General features: G+C 42.1%; 1 protein-coding gene across 5 annotated transcripts in view; it reads left to right on the top strand.

The window, feature by feature from the left end:
* ARHGAP26 (Rho GTPase activating protein 26) overlaps positions 1-24,328 on the top strand; it is a 468,401-nt gene that overhangs the window by 148,411 nt on the left and 295,662 nt on the right. For all 5 annotated transcript variants that reach the window (XM_045166568.1, XM_045166569.1, XM_045166571.1 and 2 more), the window contains exons 7-10: positions 3,794-3,898; positions 5,300-5,429; positions 7,416-7,516; positions 14,879-14,973. In XM_045166568.1, the coding sequence (XP_045022503.1) occupies positions 3,794-3,898; positions 5,300-5,429; positions 7,416-7,516; positions 14,879-14,973 (431 nt within the window). The remainder of the gene's footprint in view (positions 1-3,793; positions 3,899-5,299; positions 5,430-7,415; positions 7,517-14,878; positions 14,974-24,328) is intronic.

Below are 24,328 nucleotides of genomic sequence, written 5' to 3'. Positions count from 1 at the left end.
TAAGTGTTCATGTGTTGAGTTGGTTTCAGTCCAGGGAATCTTGCAGCCATTCAGGGAACCTCCATGCACATCAACTATGTTCATTTGTTTCTTAAAAAGTAGCTTCAAGTACCAAGATGTTACCTACCTTTAGAAAAACAAAATGTTAGTATGCCAAGGAAGAAAAGTCAGACTTCTGGGATCTAAACCCTCTATTTTTTTGTGCTCTGGAAACCTTAATTTTATTGTTGAGATACGAAATGTTCTGGAGATTGGGATCATAGATAATGACTTAATGGCTTCCCGAAGGTAAAGCCTTGTTCCGTCTGTTCCCTGAGTTTTCATAATTGGCAGTTACCTTGTGCTGCCGAGAACTCACTCTACACATTTGTCAGGCTCTGAGGCCTCCGAGTTTCGCCTCCTGAGTATTTCTCGGTGCTCTGCCTTTCTGTCCTTTCTCACGGCTCGTGCCCCATTGCAGGTTGTCTTTCTTTCTCTTTGGTCGGTGGCATCCTGTTGCGACCCCATCAGCACAGTGTCTCTTCTGATACATCGGTCTGCATCTGTCTCTCTTGCTGAGTGGCCCCGCCAGCACTCCTGTGCTAAATCAGCTGCATAGATGATCTCAGTCTTTGCCGTGGCCCAGGGTGCTAATAGGTTAAGGATGAGTTACAGGGAGTTACTTGGCTTCCCCAGCCAGCTTTTTATCTCTCTGCCGGCAGCCCTTCTCTTCAGTGTGCATGAATGGTTCTTAGTAGCTGTATTTTTCTGCTAAGGTTTCTGTAACAAAGTACCACAAACTGGGTGCCTCAGAACAGCAGAAGTGTACTGACTCATAGTTCTAGAGGCTATAGACGTCTGAGATCCAGGTCAGCAGGCCCTGCTCCGCCTGAAATCTTTAGAGTACTAATCCCTGCTTTCCTCTTCCTGGCATCTGGTGCTTTCCTGGCGGTGTTTGGCATTCCTTGCTTTATAGACAAGTCACTTCAGTTCCTTATCCTCGCACGTCTTGCTTCTCTGTTACTATGTCCACACTCCACCCCCACCCCCGGTTTTTCAGGACACCAGTCATTTTCGATTAGGGCCTAATGGATTCATTTTCACTTTATTACCACTGTACAGATCCTATTTCTACAGAAAATCGCATTCTGAAATACTCAGGTTCAGACTTCATATCTTTTGGTTATGGAGGGGCAAAATTCAACCCAAAACAGTAGCTCTGTTCTATGAATGGAAACAAATTTATCACAGAGTCCCGAATGATGCAACCATCACTAATAAAGCAGTTAGGTTTTTGTTCTTTTTTTTTTTAATCTATGTAATCAGCTAGGAAATGAAAATAGATTTTTCTTACAATAATTCTCAGAGGAAAACAAGGATAGGGAAGAAGGGAAGGGGGAGAGTGGTAAGGTCTCTGTTTGGCGTTTCCTTTGTTGTGCTGTGGCTGTGTTTCTGGCGTCCAGAGAGGAGCCTGGGTGCACATGCCAGCTTCTCTTACCTAATAACCAGCTGAGGCCACAGCAGCACTTCTCTCTGTGTAAGGAGAAGCATTTCTTTGGAGCGGGCAGATCCTGTCTTCTCTGGAGTCTTTCTGTGGGCCTTGCCCACCCCCTGAGCAGTGAACTTTCATTTCCCATGGGTCTTAGGTTCAGAGCTGCATACAGTGTGTGGGAGGTCAGGGAGGGCAGGAAAGATGCTGTGAGGGGAGAAGGAAGGGAAGTGGTCCAAAGATAACAATATTTAAGGCATCATTTCCTGTAGAAAAATGGACAACCAGGCATGATACCAAAGGAAGTGAAAACCAAAATAAATATTAACAGCCCTCTGCCTTTGGAGTGCTTGTGTGTACATGCAGGTGACATCTTAGTGAGCTGTTTGAGATAATTACCCTGAGTAAGAGAGGCCCTGTTGATTTTAAGTGAAGGATAGCTCAGAGTTAATAGGAGGAATACCCTGAGCATCAGTTGCTTATCTTCTACATTATTCTCCAGTAGAGGGTGACTTAATGCCCTGGAAAAGTTGATGGAGCAGCAGCATTTAAGGACAACAGGGAGGGAAGAGATAAGGAAGGACAGTTGTCCTTGTGAACACTGGCACCAGATTTGGCACGAGAGCCCCTTCTTCTCTATTACTGGAGCTGTTTAGAAGAAAAAGTATGGGCCGTCTTCACAGAAATGGGTTTTACATAGAGGACGTACAGAGACTATGGTCATCTTCAGGAAAAGAATTCATTGTTAGTCCTTGGTGACTCTCTGTGGCTTACCCCTCATTCCTTAATTTAGGTTAGGGATGTATAAATGGTGCCCCTAGATGTGCTTCTAGCCAGAGGACCCCAGCAATGCCTGTTGCTTACCTCCTGTGAAGATGTAAGGGAGCAGATGCTCCAGAGACAATGGCAACAGGAAGTCAAGGGACCATGTTGTTATGAGCTGGGCCTTGTCTGACTTTCCAGTGTAAAGCTCTTTGATAAAGTGGGCTGGACACGTGGTATTGCCTGAAGACAGGTCAGTGTACACCCTGGTGTTTACCATTCCTGCAAAATGTAATGGTCTCCTTTACTTTCATCGTTAAGGCTGCTTCTCAGAAAGGGAGAGTTAGGTGAAACAAAGTGAGATTGTGTTTAATAAGTAAAGGTGTGTTCATTTAAGGACTAGAAGATTAAACACAACAGTATAAAGTGATGCAACTGTGTCTTGATATAACGTGTTTGAGGCAGGTCTGAGGGAACAACTCAAACAATGTGAGTCAGCTTCAAGCAGTTCACGTTAGATTGGGGCTGGTCTCCAAATGTAGTAGAATTGAGCTTGTGATAGAGTTGAGGTCCTGGTTATTCTAAACCGTGTTCAGGCTTTAATTATAATTCTTTCAGCTTGCGATATGGGACCGAGGCAGGACATGTAGAGCTTGGGAAGGGGCCAGGAGGCGTAACAGCAATGAGGTTCCATATGCGCGATGAGAGGAAAGACGGCAGGACGGCTTGGAGAAGTGAAGGCTGGCAGGGGCTCAGGGTGGGGACATTAGTTGTTTTAAGTATATGAAGGGCTATTGCAAGAATCATGGTGAACAGGTATTTTCACTCTTCACTAAAGACAGGACTAAACAAGGAATGCCCTTACCTTCTAGCCCAAGGCACTTTAAATGAGAATTTAGGGAAACCATCTTAACTGAACATGTGGGAACATGGGATTATCTTAATAAAGGGATCCAGAGCGTTGACTTTCGGATAATTAATGGCAAGTGCAAAAACACACTTGAACTGGAATCTAATCTTGATGATTTTCTTTGATTTGACTTTGCCTGTTAGGCTGCAGACTCAGGACACACCAGCTTCCTTTTCTCTCTTCTTTGTTGGTTATCAGTATAACCACACCCTGTTGCATGATAACCTGATGTAATGAATTTAATAGAAGGAGACTGAGTGGGACCCCTCGTCTTCAGTTTCTGAAGAAGTGGTTTTCTTAGGAGGTGATGAGGCTTACAGGATATGAGCTTGGGTGTTGGTGCCAAGGAGACCTGGTTTCAAATTGTAGCTGCTATGTACTGTGTGTTTTGGGACAAGTTACTTAACCTCTCTGAATCTGCTTCCTTATTGTTAAAATGGAGATAACAACCTATGTAATGAATCCTACTGTTAGGACTATTCAGTGAGATGGGGCATATGAAGTCCCAAGTACCTGGCATGTAAGAAGAGCTCAGTAAATGATAGTCATTATTATTACCTTGTCATTATATTATGTTCAGAGCAGGGCTGGGAACTCAGATACAGCTCCATAATACCTCTTGAACCTGCTTATGTGAGGTCTTCCCTTTACAGCTACTGGCATTCCTACAAGGACTCTTCACTTTCTATCACCATGGTTATGAACTGGCCAAGGACTTCAACGACTTCAAGACACAGTTGACTATCAGCATACAGAACGTGAGTGGGCGAGGGGATGGGCTTCCTTTCCCTTGTTAAGGGAAGGAAGAAACAAAATATGGGTCTGGTTGCATAGAGATCGCGTAAATGGATGGGAATGCAGATGGGGAGGATGGGTCTTGCTTGGGTTCAAAGGGCAGCAGAAGGCAGTCATCTCCAGGGTGCTTGGTGGTCCCAGAGCTCATCCTCACCTCCGTTATTTCAAAGCTCCGTTATTTCTGTTCTCGGAAGTGCTGCTGCTGATTATGTTTTAAATCTGTAGCACCAGCATCAGGATTTCCTTTGGCAGTGGAAGTCCCAGCCCCACCCAACCCTGCCCGGCCTCTTGACACACTAGACTGTGTATTCAGAAGTAGGGGGTGGGGAACACATGCTGGCCTCCAGCTCAAAGGATGTGCTCTTATTCAACTCTTGGTGAGGAAATCCAAGTCAGTGCGCCTTACTCCCAGTCTCCTTTCCCAGATTGTAAGCAGCAGGACCTTTGGGTGCACAGAATCTGGCTTAGGCCTCTGATCAGTCTCACTGGGACTAAACCCCTTTCTTCCCTAATGTGATCACAGTAGTCTGCACTTTGTCTTTGTCTCTGGTTGATCCTGTGTCCAAAAAAACCCAAGTGTGTCCGAGTGGGTTGGACTGTATGCTTTTGGAAGCCCAAGCTCTCATTGTTCCCTGTGGCGCCTCTGAGAACAGGAAGTTGCAGGGTCTTGGACAAGCTTTCACGAAGTATGGCCTCCCGTTGGGCTGGGTTTCTCAGAAGACAGGCTCTGAAGCGGAGATTTACACAGAGCAGGTTCCCAGGAGGCAGTGTGGGCAAAAACACCTGTGAGAGAGTTGAGGGCAGCAGGCCCTGCAGAGGGAGAAGTTGAGCTGGAAGGCCTCAGCTGATGCCACAGGCCCCCTGGAGCTGCGATGGTCCCTGGGCTCCCCTGGGTGCTGGTACAGGCTGTTCTGGCGGAGGGGGAACCTTACATGAAGCAGCTGCATTTGAGGAGGAAACTGTCAGCAAACAGCCAGGGTGAGAGCATCTCTGTCCTAGAGGTTGGTGGAGGGCTTGTCCTGCTGTGGGCCCTCTGCCTCCGAGTTGCCGGGACGCTTGCTAGAAACCCATGTTTCTGGGTTGAGAGGTGATGAGTTTATCTTTGGGGGTGAGGACTGGTCAGTTGCATTTCCCGCTGGTTCCCCACGTGATTTTGATGGTCCCTAGAATTTGAGAGTCATTCTTGGATAGGGCTTTCAGGCCAAAGTGTACTTCAGTAAAGTAAACATTTGCCTTATTTTTTGATAGCTGAACATTCCTCACTTGGTTTTAGATCTAGGATTCTGTAGGTTGATACTCTGAAGTGCTGGAGAAACAAAGAGGGTTTCATTTCTTTGATTTGGATAAAATTCCTTTCATCCTAGACAAGAAATCGCTTTGAAGGCACCAGGTCGGAAGTGGAATCCCTGATGAAGAAGATGAAGGAGAATCCCCTTGAGCACAAGACCATCAGTCCTTACACTATGGAAGGGTACCTCTATGTCCAGGAGAAACGTGAGTGCCAGGCCAACCAGCGGCGTGGGTGTACTCATGCCTTTTTTCTCAGGAGCTGGGGGTGTATCCAGTAGTCCCTGACATGGAACATTTTGGTCAAAGCAGAATGACCTTATAGTTCAGCTTTCTAGGGAAAAGATGCTGTCCACAAGGTCTTGTCTATCTCCTAGTGATATATTGTGTTTTCTATGTAACTGGAATCCTGTTGCAACCCGGAATTCATAGGCTCTGCGGTGCCACCTCTCCCCTTGGTGTGACTCTACTCTTGAGGTTCCTGTATACCCGCAGTATAGCTTTACATACCACAGCCTTGGCGTAGAGGCCTTGGAGAGGTCTAACTGGCTGGACTTTATAGTCATATCCTTTGGTAGACCTAATAATAGTTGGTTTTGAGATTTGTTTCAGCAAGGCCTAAACTACCATGACTTTGGCTCTTTCCTTCTTCACTTCAACTCCTGTCATTCCAGAATGTTATGAAAAGTAGAAATAAAAGCTCACTTCACAAGCCAGGGAGAAGGGCCATTGACTTGCCCATAGGACGTCAAGGAAAGAAATGCTAGGTACTGCTAACCTAGGGTTTTCAGTGATGACCAAGATTTATGCTGTGGGCTGTAGCACTCCCAGACTTAATTCATGCATGCAGTACTAGAGATTATAGAAAGGGCATTGTTTACCTTTAATGGATAGTTCTTCTTATAGTCTCCTATCTGGGCATTGTTAATTAGGATTGTCAAATGTCTTCACTCCCAGAAGTTTCCTATGAAACAAAATACTTACAGTGATTATTCTGTGTAGTGATTGCTCAGAAATTTGCTTGGGCATAAAATTGTTCCCTGGTGACAATGGTGTAGTAATGGGATTGGAGGTTGGAGTATCAGTTGTGATGAGAGTTTTATGTCCCTTATTCTTACAGGTATGAGCTTGTTAGGGCTTGTAAGAAGCAGTAGCTACATATACAGCACTTTTGAAATCTTTGTGCCATCACTGGAATTTATTCTCTAAGCCACAAAAACACATGAGAATAGTTGCTGTTTTCATTTCTTCTTGATGCTCCAATATAAACACTCCATTGCTTTTTAAGTGTATTAAGTGATATCCAACACTTGCAATGGGTATTCATACCCTGAAAAATACCTATTAAGTGTCTGCTGAATCTTTTTTCATGTTATCATTATTTTTTAAATCATATCTGCTATGCAACACTGTAAGCATCCAGAACTCATATTGATTGAGGTCTTTGCAGGCTAACAATGCCAATTATGCCTTCTTCCTCTAATAGTACTTTGTTTGAAATAAAGTAATTGGCCAGGTACCAGTAAAATAAGAAACTGTAAGAATTTGTCTTCAGGGCACCTGCCTATTTCCCGAGGGATAATTTTGAGGGACCAACACTTAGATTACGTTTGAGCATTTATAGTTACTTCTGTTCCACATATCTAGTGTCTCTGCATTTTCCTTGTCTGCTTTTCAGATCTTCTTGAGTTCTGCTGAAGTAAAAACTAGGAATTTGAAAATAGGTCAGAACCCCTGTATATCTGTGCACGTGATCACAGCGTAGCTGTGTGGGAAGCGTGAAGTCTTTGCACCAGATGGGGACGGTGACAGGCATTTTGAGGAGCCTTTCTATGTTCTTGTTCAATCATCTTACTCCTGTCAGGGGAGAGAAAGGAAGCTTCAGATGGAAATTGATGATAGGAAAATGAATTAATTTCCCCAGAGAACCTCTACTTCCACTGTATTTTAAGACCCATCAGATGCAGCATTTAGTGGGAAAAAGTCTTCCTTGGTCCTTGGGAAAAGTCCTGGGTTAGTTCCACTTCCAGCGTGTGAGATCAGATTTCTGCCTGTGGTTGTCTAGCTGGTGTGGAGAATATATTGCCCCTAGAAACAGTTTAAGGATAGGTGAGCATTGTGAGTTACATGTTCTGTGTTGTCCAGTACGCAGTGGGCATGTAGAGATGTTTAATGGAGAATATTACTTTGCAGGTCACTTTGGAACTTCCTGGGTGAAGCATTACTGTACATATCAACGGGATTCCAAACAAATCACCATGGTACCATTTGACCAAAAGTCAGGAGGAAAGGGGGTGAGTTCATTTTTAAATTTCATGTTTGATTTACTTGGTTAACATATGATGAGTGTAATGCATGTTTGAAGTAACACCTCCAATGTTCACTGTAATTTTCTTCATTTTTATATAGTAGTTTCAGGGGGGATGGCATCTGAATAAAGGAAATAAATAAGATGATTATTTTTAGTTTTAAGCTGTGTTAGAAGCTGTAATTAAGACAGATTCTTGTATTTCACATATATGCAATATTAAGTGTGTTAATATGTTTAGATACTAGAAATTCTTGGATGACCTCATCCTGTGAAACTGATTTTCATCTCATTCATCTAATACCCAGAGGACTGCCAGTTGGCAGTTTAGATGTTCCAGTTATCTATCTATCATTTCAGTTTTCCAGTTATCTATTCCAGTTATTTATTGTAACAGAACACTAAAAAATGTAGTGACTTTTAAAACAGCACCAATCATTTTAGTTATTTCTTACAGTTTCTGTGGGTAAGGACTTTGGGGAGCATGTGGGTGAGTGGTTTGGGCTTAGAGTTTCTCAAATGGATCCAATCAGTTGGTAACTGGAACTGGATCATAAGGGTTTGAAGCAACTCTGGGCTGATCAGATATCTTACTTTTTCCTGACCTCCTCTTCTCTTCTCTTCCCTCTTTCTCTTTTGCTCTGTATAGTTCCAAGTCCTGTTCTCTGGCTTCTCTATGTGGGCTGGTTTGGGCTTCCTCATAGCATGGCAGCCTCAGGACAGCTAAAGTTTTCAGGAGTGAGTTTTCCAGCAACAAAAGGAGACACTGCATTGCCTTTTAATGATCTAGACTTATGTTGGCCCTGTGTGTTGGTTGAAGCAGTTATGAAAGCCCACCTAAGCTCACCCATTTGCAACGGGAGAGGGCAGACCCTGTCTTGGTGGGAGGAACAGCACAGTCGCATTACACTGAGAGCATGTGGGGTAAAAGACGTCCTTGTGGCCATCATTACAAGAGCCAGGCTGCATCTGTGGGGTGACTGCTGCGAGGAGTGCCTTGCCGTGCCCCAGGGTTCATCTTTCCTCTGGGAGCGCTCCGTCTGTCTACATTGCCTTTTTGGGTCTGTTCTGTCTTTTCTCTCTGGCTGCACATTACATCTTCTTCTTCTCTTTCCTCTCAGTATTCTGTTTATGATGGTCCTCTCTGTGAATTTTTTTAAAAAATTTGTTGTGCTCAGGCATTTTGGCCTTTCTGAATTTGCGGATTGATGTCTTTTAGTTATTTTGGAAAACTCTTTTCAATTATCATTTTGAATTTCCCCCCCTCCCCATTCTTTCTATTATCTCCTTCTGGAGATATTTAAATACTTTTAATAAAAGGTATTTATATTTTTCATTTTTTTGAATCTCTGGACTGTGTTCTGGATAATTTCTCTGGTTCTGTCTTTAGTGTAAAGAATTTTTCAGTTGTGTCTGACCTGTCGATAAGGTAGTCCTCTGTAAGTGTTCCAACCACGGCCTTCTTTGTGCTGCATTTTGCTTGCACATGTGCAGGCACTGCAGTGTAGAGGCAGAGAGCACTGGCTTTGGGGTTAGACTGCCCAGGTCAGTGATGTGCGACGCTATTGTCATTATTGTTAGCTGCTCCCCCAAGCTGCCCCCTTGCTCTCTGCCACTTCCAGTTTCTCTTCCTGACTTTCATTTTCTTAGGCCACAACACTGGAGTTGGTCAGCATCTCTGTCCTTCCTTGTATCAAAGCATAAAAAAAAAGTCAAGTCACTTTTAATGTTTCTTGTTAGGGGTAGAGTTGACTTATAAATAATCGCGGGAAGATAGATATGTGAAATGATCAAACATAGAGAAATTCTAGCGTTAGAAGGAATAGTAACAATCTCTTAATTGGAGTTGCTTATTATCATTAACTGGAAATAGAGTTGGGTCTGCCTTTCTTAGATCAAGTCATAGTTCTTTTCTAATTTCTAGTCCTTCTAGAAATCAACTTCACTGAGTTATTCTCTCACATTCTTTTGGGACTGTTTATCTGGTGCTTTCCTAAACCTGGAGTGAAAGAACTCTCTTGTATTTTCTCTACTCCTTTCTTGCCACACTTAAAAGTAAAGGGCAGAGACCAATTATGGTGAGTGAGTGGAACTCCTTAGACTTTAGTGAGATAAAAGGAAACACTGAGTTGTTAAGACGTTTATATATATTAGTGTATATAAACTTCTTGGGACAGAAAATAGAGGCTGACACAGAGGCTGCTGTATTGGGAGCTTGGTATTATATGAAATCATTTTTCTAGTAATAATTACTTATATTTATATTATATTTTACATTTTTTAAAATATTGTCCTTTCTCTTCCTGTTTGATCCATTTTTCCTCCTTTACAAAAGAGGAAATTGAGGATCAGAGAGAGAAAGTGATTTCTAAGGCCATATGATCAGTGAGTACTAAAGCCAGTACTCACACCCTGATTCTGGGGCTGGCATCTCCTGATTCTGGGGCAAATCAAATAGAATAATACTGTATAAATATAAAATAATAGGTTTTCATGACATCTCTCTGTTTCCTTAGTCTCAGGGTGGAAGAGACATGAAGACTGGCTGTCCAGAGGTGATATCGTCTTAATTTATACAGGAGAAACATGTGATGTCATTGTGTTACGTGTTTATGCAAAGCTCTCTTAGGAGCTGGAGATAAACTTAAATAGGTGATAGGGTGTTTTCTTTTCCTAACATGCTCTTTATCCTTCTCTCCTTTCTTATCCCCTTGCATTTGGGTTATTTTCCTTTGAAAGTACCCGCTTTTCTCTTCATTCCAGTCCAGGAGATGTGAGCAGATTTTCTGCATCCTCTTGGAGACAGGGCTTGTATGTGGTGAAAGACAGTACCCTGAGTTCTACCCCATGAGATGAGGCCCCTCTCTGTGGGAGCCCTGGAATAGCCCAGAGCTGACCCTGTCCCTTCCCTGGCTTGAAACCCTTCATTATGTTCCCATTGCTCACAGGATACAGACCATAATCTGGATGATCAGGTCCCTGTCTTCCTCAGTCCTCTTTCACTCTTGCTCTTGGATTCCAGACACACCAACTTCCTTTCAGTTCCTCCAGGGCTCCATGGACCCTGACTGTGGGGGCCTCTTCACCTGCTGTTCTCCACCCAGATCCGTGTTCTTGGTTTTATCTCCTATGAATCCTTTGGTCTCAGTTCAAGAAAGCCTTTGCTGACCTTTTTGCCCAGGTTACACCCTCTTAATTTAGGCTTTTGGAGCACAACATGCTTCTTTTTTTGTAGTGTTTGTCATGGTTGTAACTCTTCATTTGTTTGTATAAGTGATCGTTATCTCTCTTCCCCATTTTTTAACAGCATGATACTTGAACAGATTGTCTTTATAGATTTTTCCTGGCATGTTGTGGTCATTTTTGGAACAAAGTCTTATATTCCTCTTATTTCTGCTTATATTTGCCAGTTTTGTATAAATCCTCTGTTTTCTCCTATTTCTCAGGGACAGCTCCCCCTAACCCAGAGGATGAAATGGCAACCCACTCCAGTAGTCTTGCCTGGAGAATCCCATAGAAGAGGAGCCTGGCAGGCTACTGTCCATGGGGTCACTAGAGTCGGACACGACTTAGCGACTAAACCACCCTCCCCTTAAACTTTCAAAGTGGGAAGCAGTCCAACACCATTAAATCAGAAATAGAGTTAGATATTAACATGGTCAGAAGTACATATGCTTGTGCATTTATGGTCATACATTTACGCATTGCAGAAGGAGCAGTTCTCAATCTGAGAAGTTAATCTTTGCCATTCAGTAAAAGACAATAGTGTAAGACTTGTGAATATAGACTGTCTCTTCCTAAGTCTTCTGTGTTTTATGTGCTATTTTGATATTAGTGGGTGATTAAGTTTTACCATATGCAGTCACATTTCCTATTATTCAACAGACTAGGCAAGTTTGTTAATTTCCCCCTAGTTTAGGAAGAAACATTGGCAGATACAGGAGAAAAAGGAACCCTAAAAAATTCCTATGTGACAGGAAGAGAAGAAATCAGGGGCAGAAACCTCTATGTTTCTAAGCAGTAAATTAGTGTTGTGCTGTGTGACAAAACTGTTGCATTCCATTTGTACAATGGAATACTACCCAATAGTAGAAAGAAAAAAGCTCCTTTGTTTTGTACCATGGATTTAAAAAATTGCCTGCATTGTTTTAATGTTAATTTTTATTTTTTATTGAGATATAGTTGATTTCCAATACTACCTATGTTTCAGGTATAAAACAGTGATTCACAATTTTTTAAAGTTATACTCCATTTATAGTTATTATAAAATGTTGACTATATTCCCTGTGCTGTACAATATATCCTTGTAACTTATTTATTTTGTACATAGTAATTTGTATCTCTTAATCCCTTACCCCTATCTTGCTACTCCCTCCTTCCCTCTTCCCACTGGTTTGTTCTATATATCTGTGAGTCTGTTTCTTTTCTTTTTTTTTTAAATTTTATTTTTTTTTTAAACTTTACATAATTGTATTAGTTTTGCCAAATATCAAAATGAATCCGCCACAGGTATACATGTGTTCTCCATCCTGAACCCTCCTCCCTCCTCCCTCCCCATACCATCCCTCTGGGTCGTCCCAGTGCACTAGCCCCAAGCATCCAGTATCGTGCATCGAACCTGGACTGGCAACTCGTTTCATACATGATATTTTACATGTTTTTGTTGTATTCAAATGTGTTTCATTTTTTAGCTTTCACAGATTTATTTGTCTTTCTCTGGTTTACTTTATTAAGCATAATACCCTCCAAGTTCATCCATGTGGTTGCAAATGGCAGAGTTTAATTCTCTTTTAACGGCTGAGTAGTATTCTGTTGTATGTGTGTGTGTCTGTGTGTGTGTCATACACACACACCCCACTTCTGTTATTTAAAAAAAAAATATATATATATATATATGGGATTTTTTTGGCTACAGTGGGTCTTTGTTGCTGTACGCAGGCTTTCTCTAGTTATGAAGAGCGGGGACTACCCTCTAGTTGCGGCAGTGGTGGCTTCTCTTGTTTTGGTGCACAGGCTTCTAGGAGTGCAGGCTTCAATAGTTGTGGGCTCAGTAGTTGTGGCTCATGGGCTCTAGAACCCTGGCTTAGTAGTTGTGGTGCTTGGGCTTAGTTGTTCCACAGCATGAGGGGTCTACCCTGACCAGGGACCAAACCAGTGTCCCCTACATTGCAAGGCGGATTCTTAACCACTGAACTGCCAGGGAAGCCCTGTACCACTTCTTTATCCATTCATCTGTTGATGGACACTTAGGTTGCTTTCATATCTTGACAATTGTAAATAATGCTTCTATGAACACTGGGGTATGTGTATCTTTTTGAATTAGTGTTTTGTTTTCTTTTGGATGTACGTACACCCAGGAGTGGGATTGCTGGGTCATATGGTAGTTCTATTTCTAGTTGGTTGAAAAACCTCCATACTGTATTCCACAGTGGCTACACCAATTTACATTCCCACCAACAGTGTACAAGGGTTCCCTTTTCTCTACATCCTCACATCCTCACTAACATTTGTTATTTGTGGTCTTTTTGATAATAGTCATTTTGATAGGAGTAGGATGATATCTCATTGTGATTTTGACTTGTGTTTCTCTGATGTTTAGTGATGTTTAGCAGCTTTTCATGTGTCTATTGGCCATCTGCATTTCCTCTTTGGAAAAATATCTGTTTAAGTCTTCTCCTCAAAAAAAAAAAAAAAGTCTTCCCCTCATTTTTTAATTGAGGTGTTAGCTTTTTTGTTGTTGACTTGTATGTGTTGTTTATATATTTTGAGTATTACCCCCTTGTTGATCATATCATTTGTAAAAAGAAATAAACCCTTGATTTACACAGCGTGAGTGACTAGCAAATGAATTCCGTTGAATGAAAGAAGTCTGGCATAAAAGGGCATTCCATTTGTATAAAGTTACAGAGCATTCAAACTAATTTGTAGTGGCAGAACAGATTCAGTGTTTGCCTGGGAATGGATTGGGTGGAGGGCTGATGGATTACAAAGGGACTCACAAGGAAACTTGTGGGCTGATGGAAATGTTCATTACCTTGATTGTGTTGATGATTTCATGGATGTATGCAGATGTCAAAACTCATAAGTTGTTTACTTAAACATATGCAATATATTATACATTAAAAATTATACTCAAGATCCCCTGGAGAAGGGAATGGCTACCCATTCCAGTATCTTGCCTAGAGAATTCCATGGACAGAGGAGCCTGGAAGGCTACTGTTCATAGGGTCACAATGAGTCAGACTCGACTGAGTGATAGGATGGATAAACATCAAGGTCCTATTGTATATCACAGGGATCTATAGTCAGTATCCTGTGATAAACCATAATGGAAAAGAACTGAAAAAGAATGTGTATGCAAATAACTGAGTGACTTTGCTGTACAGCAGAAATTAACACAACATTGTAAATCAAGTATACTTCAGTAAGAAAGTACATACTTTAAATATGCTGCTGCTGCTAAGTCGCTTCAGTCGTGTCCGACTCTGTGCAACCCCATAGACGGCAGCCCACCAGGCTCCCCCGTCCCTGGGATTCTCCAGGCAAGAACACTGGAGTGGGTTGCCATTTCCTTCGCCAATGCATGAAAGTGAAAAGTGAAAGTGAAGTCGCTCAGTCGTGTCCGACTCTAGCGACACCATGGACTGCAGCCCACCAGGCTCCTCCGTCCATGGGATTTTCCAGGCAAAAGTACTGGAGTGGGGTGCCATTGAAAAAGCTGTTAAAACATATTCATTGCACACCTACTCTGTTTCAGGGACTGTTTGGTCTCTGGGGACCCAAGGGCAAGCAAAAAACAGGCTTAGTACGTGCCCTCAGGGAACTTGCAGCCTAATGAGGAGAGAGACATTATTTGAATCATCCCTTAGGGCAGCAGCAGATCTCAGCTGTGATCAGTGCTATGAGGGAAGGAAGGGGTACATGGTGCTATGTGAGTATGTCTGGTGTATTTGCAGGAATGTTTTCCAGAGAAGTGACCATTGAACCAAGACCATAGAAGCTCAGAATTGGAAGGAGGACCTCAAGGTCGTCTTGTTTCAACTCTTACAAACCTGCAGATTAAACTTATTTAAAACAATACCAACAAGAGTTTAATCTAGCACGTGTTGCTGCTATACCATCATAATCTATCAATACTTGGATGCTGGGCTCCAAGTAAAACATGGCTCACAGATTTTATCTGCATGAGGCTCTGGCCTGAGGAAGTTGGTGACCAACCTCCTGTGGTCCTGAATACTCAGGTCTTAGAAGATGAAATGATCACTCCTGTTTATGTGGCATCTTTGTCCAGGAGAGGAGCATGGCCCGAGTTCTGGCCTCATTTTGACTGTCTGTGTCTTCCCAACAGGGAGAAGATGAATCAGTCACCCTCAAATCCTGCACACGGCGGAAAACAGACTCCATTGAGAAGAGATTTTGCTTTGACGTCGAAGCAGTAGACAGGTGAGCAGCTGCCACACTTTTTCTCAGAAGCAAATATTGCTGAATTTGAATTTCTTACCTTTCCCATCTATTCAGAACATTCTGGTTTTTTACCCCCTCTTTCCCATCTCCATTCCTCCATTTAAAATAGAGGCCAATTGCTCGTTTGTAGGAATCAGTATCTCTACCCCTGTGCTTTACATTTGGCCCTGAGGCCCTGGTTGGTTTTCTTTGAATGTCAGGGCTTCTTTCTTGAGAATGTGTGTTAGGTCTCAGGAGGGTGAATTTATGTTTAAAGAGATCTAATTAGCATAGTTGTATCAGCTATATGAGATTTTTTACTTAGAATTTTTATGAAATGATTCAAAAGGAGTTAGGTAAGGGGAAAAGTAGAAGTTCTACTCAATTCAAAAAGGGGCTTTTAGTTACAGCATTTTGCTTACCATTGTGTGTATGCACCCAAGAAAGAAAACACCCCACTTGTGAAACCAGTCTTTGGAGAGGAAGCTCTGTGTTGTGTTCCTCGAGATTTATAGAATCTCATTAAGTTGTACCATTTCATGATGTTAAGCTCGTTTGACAGCATTCCAGTTCTTTGAGACACTTTACTTGGCAACAGGTTAATTCTTTGAATGAACGCCATGAGTTAAGCTCATTTAAGCTGTCTATTCAAGATCAGCGGTGCTAGCACAAAGATGCTTAGATCTCAGCATGATTCTCTTGTCATGCTGTTTAATTTCACCCCTTTATCAAAAACAAAAGAAAAAGGTACACATTTTGTCAGGCCAGTACTTCTACCTTCCCTGAGACTTTTGCCTGTGGCCACTTCATGACAGCTCTAAAGGATCTGGAACGAGGGTACCACCTGGCATGTTCTGCTCCGTGTGCCGCCAGGGGCTGAAATGCCTTCTTGTGGAGCGATGTGTCCCTGCAGTGTGGCCCCTGAGGCTGATAGCGTGCCCGTGGGTAGAGCATGCCCATGTAGCCTAAATTGGACATTTGTGGAAACCAACCATGTCTCATTAGCAGTCTAGTTACTATACTTTTGGCTCTCAAGTCAGGAAACCCAGATCTAAATTTTGACTTAGTAAAATTTTGCTTAGTAGCCATATGACTTTGAGCAAGTCACTTAATCTTGAGAGGCCTTGATTTCCTTCTCTGGAAAATGAAGATAGTCATAATACCTAGTTCCTGGAATGGTTAGGATTCAAGAAGATAAGGCATATAAAATGCTTGGCAGAGTAGCAAATAATAAATGTTCATCAATGAGTTGTTATTAATTAGCATGTCCCTCATGGTTATCTGACTTGATATTTCAAAAGCTAGCATTTAAATGTAGAGGAATAAATATAATTTGTAAAGAAAAGTGAGTACCCTAGTTGTTTGCTGTGTGTGGGTTGTGAGGGGAAGGGAATGGAGAAGGGCTGTATGGAGGAGTAGGTTGAAATGGGTTAGCAAAGGGGGATTGTGAAAAGTGCACCGCAAACTAAGATTATTCTTGACTTTAAATAAATCCTACGTCTGGATGCTTTGAGCCCTTGTAGGCATCTCTCTTCTCTATTACAAGTTTGGAATTTATAAGAATTCATATTTGTTGATGTCCATGAAAAATGGATTAGTGGATGTGTTTGTGTGGAAATGGAGCCCTGTTGTGTGATCCTGGTCAGCTGAATAGTTCCCAGAGATGGTCATCTATATGTAGGGCTCCTTGAACAAGGGCATGCCCTGCATTGCAGCTCTTGTTATTTTGGAAATGAGGTCAGTGACACTTTCTGAAGCTGAGTCATTTTCTTCTTCAGAAGTTTCCCAGAAGTTGTAAAGAGTTGCTTTTTAGGCAATTAAAACTCACCATGGTTCCTCCATCTCATTTCCACCCTTGCCAACACTTCCTACAACCTTCCCCCTGTGTTAGGCCAGAAAAGCTTTGCACATCTCAATAATAAGCCGAGAGCAAATGTGTCACATTCAACATACTGAGTGTATTTGGGAAGTCCATTTCTTTTAAGTCATTGCCTCTGGTTTCCTTGGCGTGACATGGAGAGGTTTCAGTTGTGGTTCAGAATGAGGCTGCTGAATCTCCTCTTAATAAACAGGAAGGGAGTAGAGGGTTCTGTTGTATTATTTGTGTTTTTAATGTTCAGTGTATTGTGATGCTGTTCTGCCTGGGGAAAGCCTGCCCGATTCAGGGCTGGCCAGTTTTTGGAGTCATCTGAGGGTTGAACCTGGGGAGTACCACTGACATGTGGACTCCTGGTCCACAGCCACGCTGCCTCCACTGGCCCCAGCACCCCAGGAGGCAATATTCCTCTGCCTGAACCATCCAGGGCCAGGAACCAGGCCCCTAGGGACTGCTCTCACAGCTTAGCACCTGTGAAGTTATTCAAACTAGCCAGTCCTAAACAGTTGACCTGGCCCTGCCTTGAGTTTGGTGCAGAAACTCTAACAAAGGTCAGAGTCTGGACTCTCCTCTCCAGCCACTTCTGCCTCCTGGATAATGCTGGTGTTTTCCCACGTGGTCTATGTGGTGTTCTAGGCATCCTGTTTCTAGCACCCTTGAATATAAGAAAATTGGTTTACTGGAGTCCCTTCTGTGTCTCCTCTCGTGGTTGCACTCGAATGGCCATCACCTGAAAGAACACAGAACATCCATGAACCACCTTCTCTGCATTTTCTACACAGGTCGTCATCTTTGGTCTCAAAGATGAGGTTACCATTGGCACTATTTTCTTCAGCATCTTTCTGCATTTTCTCCCACATCCAGGAAGAAACAAGTGAGAGGGAAAGGCATTTGCATGTGCTCAGGAGAGGCATCCCTGAGAACTCTGCATAGAGTCCTGTTCTCTGGAAGACGCCTGCACCCCTCTTTTTCCACCAGTGTGCTTTAGCAAGGCAGGGATGCTGCTAGCTGTCCTGCTGTCTTTGCAACCTTCCACAGACTTCTTGGCTTCTGCCTGCTGAGTTGGAGAAGCAAAGGGGTGAAATGCAAGTTTAGCACCTAGGAAATGTGAAAGTCAGTGAGGGAATGGTTACATTTAACAGCATGAGGTTTTAGAATGTTCCCAGAGTATGTAGCACAGATTAACATTTATGTAGTAGCTATTAATGTTTTATTCTGTGAAGATATTACTACATGCTAAAGTGTGACTTATTTGACTTCGAATATGTGAAGTTGTGGGGTTTGAAGATTGACTACTTTTATCCTTTAGGCTCAGTGCTGATATTTCATGTCATTGTGTAGCTGAAACTGTAGCCTTTAGGAAGTGATGTTCTAGGAGGTCAGTGTTGTGAGTTGAAGATACCAGTGTCGCTTACTATGTGGTGAGAACCACCCACTCTCAACATCCACAGGGGTGCTTGTGAGAACTGCAGCTTCTTGTTCCTGCCCCAGACCTACACAGTCCGCCTTTCTGCAAGAGGGATCCTGAAGTCCACTTTCTGAATAAGGTCTTCTGTTGTCCTCTCTTCTTGCTCACAATTGGTGTATTAAAGAGCAGGCATATCCTAGTACAGTGTTCTCAGAGTGCACCAAAGCATTTTCCTTGTTAAAAACAAGCAACAGTAAAACAAAACAAAACAACTCAGGCTCCTTTACTAAGGAGCTTAATTCTTGGCTTGATGGAGGAGAATATAGCTGGTAGAAAAGATGATCACCAGTCTCTGATATAGAGTACTAGGAATAAAGCAACAGTAAAACCCACAATAAAACCCAGTCTTTTAGTTAACTGTGGAGGAGACCAGCAGTCAGAGAGTACTTTCTGGAAGCTGAACACTTCATGTAATTTAATGTAATCCTCACCCAGCCCAGGGAGACTTGTGCTCCAAGTGTCTCATGTTACTGAGGAGGGATCGGCAGTTTAGAGGGTGAGTCTTACCCAAGGTTCAGGTGGGAGTTGAACTGAGGGCACTTTTGCTGCCTCAGAACTCAGGGTGTTTTAGAAGTGTTTTCGAGTGATGAGCCCAGTGCTGCCTGTACCTGGATCTTGGGGCCGCTGCTGAGCAGTCACCTTGCTGACTGTGAAATCTGAGGAGTGCTTTCTCACTCTCGTTGTTGGCGCTTGGTGTATAAACTAATGGTGGTTGAACAAAAGCAGCACACACACTTCTGTTCCCGTATCTCCTACCCTGTGCTCTTCAGAAAGTCCTCACATGGCTAACAGTTTAATGAGGCACACAGTAGGTGTTCCGTGAATGCTGTGTACACTCTTCTTTTGCCTTTTTTTCCTGACGATTTACATTTCTGTTCGTCTAAGGAGACTGGCATGAGTAAGAAATCCAAGCGCTGGCGCCATTTGTCAGTAGACTGTTTGCATTGCATCCCGTGCATTGCTGCTCAAATTCTGCCGAAAAGGGATTAATCCCTGACACTTCTGTCCTCTAGGAAGAACTGTTGTAACTCTGACCTATGAATGAGTTGGAAATCAAATTGAGGATTAATTCAGAGTTTAGGGATTTAGATTTATACCTCTTGAACTTTTTGTGTCAAAGATCCTCCTTAATACTGTGAATACATTTCAGAAAGCTACTTTTAATTCTAACATCTAAGAATCTGTGTGGCCTTAAATGAGTGTGTGACTTGTAGTAGTTGTGGGTGTTACCACAACTTGCTCTGAAGAAGAATATTTTATTTTCCCAGAAGGTACTTGTTATGGGTTAGGTTGTATACCCCGACAAGTTCATAATGCTGAAATTCTAGTCTCCAGTGTCTGACAACAAAAATTGTTTGGAGATAGGGTATTTGTAGATGTAGTCAAGTTAGAATGAGGTGATTAGATTAGGGTGGGCTCTAATTCAGTCTGACTAGTGTCCTGATAGAAAGGGGTAATTTGGACACAGAGCCAGACATATACACAGGGAGAATGCCGTGTGAACATGAAGGCAGAGATCAGGGTGATGTCTCTTTGAGCCAGGGAATGCCAGAGATTGCCAGCAGACCACCAGCAGCTAGGAGAAAGGCATGGAAAAGCTTCTCCTTTACGTAACTGCAAAAGGAACCCACTTGCTGACACTTTGGTCTCGAGCTTCTAGCCTCTAGACCTGTGAGATAATACATTTCTGTTATTCATGTCACTCACTTTGGGGGTCTTTGTTATAGCAGCCCAAACAAGCCAATACAGTATTTGATAAGAGGGATTCTCGCAAGGAGGCAGCTATGAAAGGCCCCTACAACCTTTTAGATGGGTGGCCCAGTACACATTCCTTGAACAATCCCATTGATAAGGAGCTCCAATTCACAAAGCCACCCTTTTACATACATTATCTTCCTTAGCATTTGAAAAATCATCATTTCTTATACCTTAATAAAAAAGCATTCTTTGGTGCCTTTGTATTACCTTGCTGTAGAACCAAACATTTGAAAGTTTATATGTTACATTGGTTAATATAATAAAAAATAGATTTTTTTCCCTTTAAATTGTGTTAACTCTTTTTGAATGAGTTTAATGTAAAATTCCTGAGTAAAAAATGAGTTTGTCTAAAGGCAGCTGTTAGGGGTAGTTGCATGTGATACTTGGCATTGTCTGTCTTTAGTTAGTTTGAATAATTAACTCTACCATGCAGTATCTTACAGAAATTAATGAGCAGATGTAGGGAAAGTACTTGTTTAAGCTGAAGAATCATGGTGGTAGTCATCTCTCAGCATCTCTGCATTTGTTTATTTTAAAGAGCTATCTCACAAATGTATGTGACACATGGGTATTTTCTCCCAAATGTTTTCCAGGAGGAGCCATAAACCATATGGAAAATAATAGAAACAAAAGACTTCTTTTTGATGCATTGAATCAGTGTAGTCTCTTGAGGAGTGGTGTTTATACTTGGAGGAAAGGAAACAATTAGAATGCTTTATGTTTTCCAGGACTAGCTGACCCCAGCAGAAGTCCATACATTTGAAGATATTGTGTGGAGTGTTGCATGCCCCGTTCCCACCTTTGGTACTTTCCAGAGGTGGGCAGAACAGGAGAACTTATTAGGATCACAGGTTACTGGGCGCTAGGGGTGTCATGGGGCCCAAGACAAGCATAGTCCTTGCCTTCATGGATCTTACTTAGCACTGATTGTAGAATGGCAAACACATTCGTGCAGCTGGAGGTATAAACACACCAGTATATTGAGTGTTCAGCAAACTTGGAGGATTAAAATGCTATGAGGAAGGTGTAACTCACAGGGGGACTTCACCCTTCCAGTCTTAGAGAGAGTGATGGCATAATTAGAAGGCTTTGAATTTTCATTTCCTCTCTTCTTCCCTTCCCCTTCCTCATTTATTAGCCATAACTAACTGCTGGAGACTCTACTGACCATGGAGATAACAAAGTTTAATGAAGCAGTATGAATCTATTGGACTTTCCTTCTTAAGAGTCATCATCTGATTGATTTTTCTTGCAAACCACATTCACAGTCCTCCTTCTTTGAGCTTTCCATGAATAGGTCAAGAGAGACAGCTTTCCTGTGAACAGCCCTAGCCTGGCATGTCACACCCACCGTGAACTCTGTCCTCGCGTCCCACCATGTACTAGGTATTTGCACGTTGTACAGGCTTTCCTTTGTATTGGCTAGTTGTTCAATTAGTTATGTTTTATATAACTCTGTTCAATTCTAACTATCCATCTCAGGTAATTTGCTCCCAGAGGCAGAATAACATTACTTCGTTCAGCTTTTAGTGCAGTACTGTGTGCTTGTCGTTCAATTTTGTTTTTTATCGTAGTGCACTTTCTGAGTTATTTTGTTCTTTCCTTTGGGACTTCGGTGAATTACTATGTAAGAGATTATGGGAACTGAATCATGTTAGTTGATATTTAAACTGAAGCTTGGGCAAGTTTAAACATAATCTCCATTTCTGTATAGGTAGGACAAAAAACCAGAAGAATGGGAAATTGGTTAAAGAAAGAATAGTGACAGCTAGAAAGATTAATGGAAGATCTGAATAATCTACCCCAACCTTCGAATGAGTCACCACCCTTAGTATATTTTTATAGAAGGCTGCATGATGCAGGTAAAAGGTCCAAGCAGCCCTCAGTTGGAATTTGGGATTTGCCTCTTACTGGCTGTGTGAGTCTGGACTGGTGGATTAACCACTTCTGTAAGATGGGGCTAATCATACCTACCTTGCAAGATTATTTTGAAAATGGAATACTGTAATATTCTTCCCTGATGTGGTTCTCTGTTGGAAGAGGTTCTTTCTCTGAAGTTTGCTCTCTATCCTAAAACCTGGGACTTCATTGTTCTTACAGTGTACCTTAGTGTTAGAAGGTATTTCTTTGAGCCTGTTTCATTTTGATGGCACACCTTTTCCCTAGTGTTGTGACCTTTCAAGTCATCTATAAGTTGAGAGTGAATACAGGTGCTTTAAGGGTATATGTGTACAGGAGGAAGAATCTATTTTCAAACTATGTGTGATAATCTATTATTTATATATATTTCCTATACAAGATAAAAGGTTTAAGCCCCTCCTTCCAATTTATGCTCTCGAAAGGAAACCATACGATACTACTTTTAAGTTAAAATAATACTCGTCTAGTTTGGAATGTGGTGTGTGTGCATGCATTTGTTTGTGTGTCTTTGTGATGTTTTGCGAGTGTAAGACTGTGTTTTTCAAAAAGGATCATCTTATGTAACAGACTTTGTTTCAGTGCTCAGCCTCTAGATGGCAGTGTTGTATACATATTATAAGTGTTAGCTGGTCCAGTGGAAAATTAGCTGTCTTTTCTACACTGACATTTAGTAGTCAGTGGTGTGTGTGTGACGTGTGTTTCTGTAGAAGAAACCATCATGTGAATATTACCTCTTAAAGGAAAGGCATTCTAAATGACTCATTCTTTCCCTAGAAATTCCTTCCTTCCCACCCTTCTGTGATGGATCACTTCATACCCACTTTCCTGCAGAAGCAAGCATGCTCAGTGAGTGCAGCCTCTGTTTGAACAGTGCATTTTACCTTACTTTCTGAACTCATGTGCCAGGCTCTTTGCTTCAGGGACAGCTTATTCGAGGCTGGTGATAAAAACAGATGAGTGATTGGGACTGTTCAGTGTGTGCTGAGAACCAGGCATTTCTGCTTTTCCCTTTTGGTGCAGTCTGCCTTTATCTTCTGCAGCAGATGAATCCATTTTTCCTGGTTTCAAACTTCCCCTCCCCTCCCCTTCTCACCCCTTGTTTGAAATAATATTTGATTTTGCCTTCCTGCTGGTTGGTTAGAGTGCCGGTCTCAATGCCGTTGACATTTCGGGGAGGAAATGGCTTTTTCCTTCCTCAGAGGGTGTTCTGCTCTGACTTCCATGATTTGGGTGGGGGTAGAGTGGGGAGAAATATTGTACTTTCTGAATTGCTCTTTGACTGTTTCATAAAATACGCTAGTTGAGAAGTTCTTAGAATCTTTAGACGTCGTGTATTTTTTAAATTGCTGTTTTTTTTTTCTTTTCCTTTTTAAAAAGTTAAATGAGAGCGTATTTGCTGTTTGATTCTGGTTTAAGTAAGAGTGGGATGTGCTGGTTAATGAACTGTGGTGTGAAGTAAGGCAACCGTATTTATTTTATTTCTATTACTTAATCCTGTTTCTCTTCTTCAGTCTACATGGTGAAATTTGGAGTTTTATTGATTGAATATACCAGTTTATTTGCTAATTTCTAAGTATAAAATGAGTTTAGTTTTTAAAAACCAAAATTTTGCTATTATATGAGTCTGAAGAAAGGAGACAGTTCAGTGTGTGAACTCCACTTACCTGTGTGTCTGTTCATCATGAGATAGAATACTAAGAAGGATTGATAAATGACCTAAAAGATTTTTAGAATTAGAATATTTTTTCGTAGGTTGTTATCAAAATAACAAGTGTTTGCATTCCCCCTGAGGGTTATTCTTCCTGGCAATGCTTTCTGCTGGTGGTGTGTGTTGAGATCTGCTTACTCTTCGGTCCGTGGTGCCTGTGGCGTGTAACTGGCACTCAGTCAGTATGTTTCATTAAAGACCATGTAACTTACTGTGCCAAAGATGTCTTTGTCTGGGCTTCCTGATGTTTCATGACTTCATTCTCCTTTAAAGTAAAAATGTAAGGGAATTATCTGAAGCAACTGGCAGTATTCCTCTGTAGACTGTTATCTTTGCTATGGTCCTGATTATTTTAGGACCTCTCCTCCCAGGAGCTCAGTGCCATAGGCTATGGTAGGTTATGATTCATTCACTCATTAGGATCATATCCTTTCTAAATAATTGATTAGAAGCCTGCTTCCGAAAATTTCTCAAGGGCTGTACGTGTATTTGTGTATGTGAGGGTGGGGGTGTGTGTAGAGGAAGTCCTTTCCTCCTTCTCCCGTTTCCTTTCTCCAGACAGAGAGAGAGAGAGAAAGAAGTGCCTTCTCCCCCTTCCCTCCGTTCTCCTGAGGAAACGGTCACC

This window comes from Bubalus bubalis, chromosome 9 (genome assembly GCF_019923935.1).
Source record: "Bubalus bubalis isolate 160015118507 breed Murrah chromosome 9, NDDB_SH_1, whole genome shotgun sequence".
In the NCBI taxonomy this organism is placed as follows: domain Eukaryota; kingdom Metazoa; phylum Chordata; class Mammalia; order Artiodactyla; family Bovidae; genus Bubalus; species Bubalus bubalis.
Note: the sequence above shows the minus strand (reverse complement) of the source record. Positions and strands in the feature narration are given on the sequence as shown.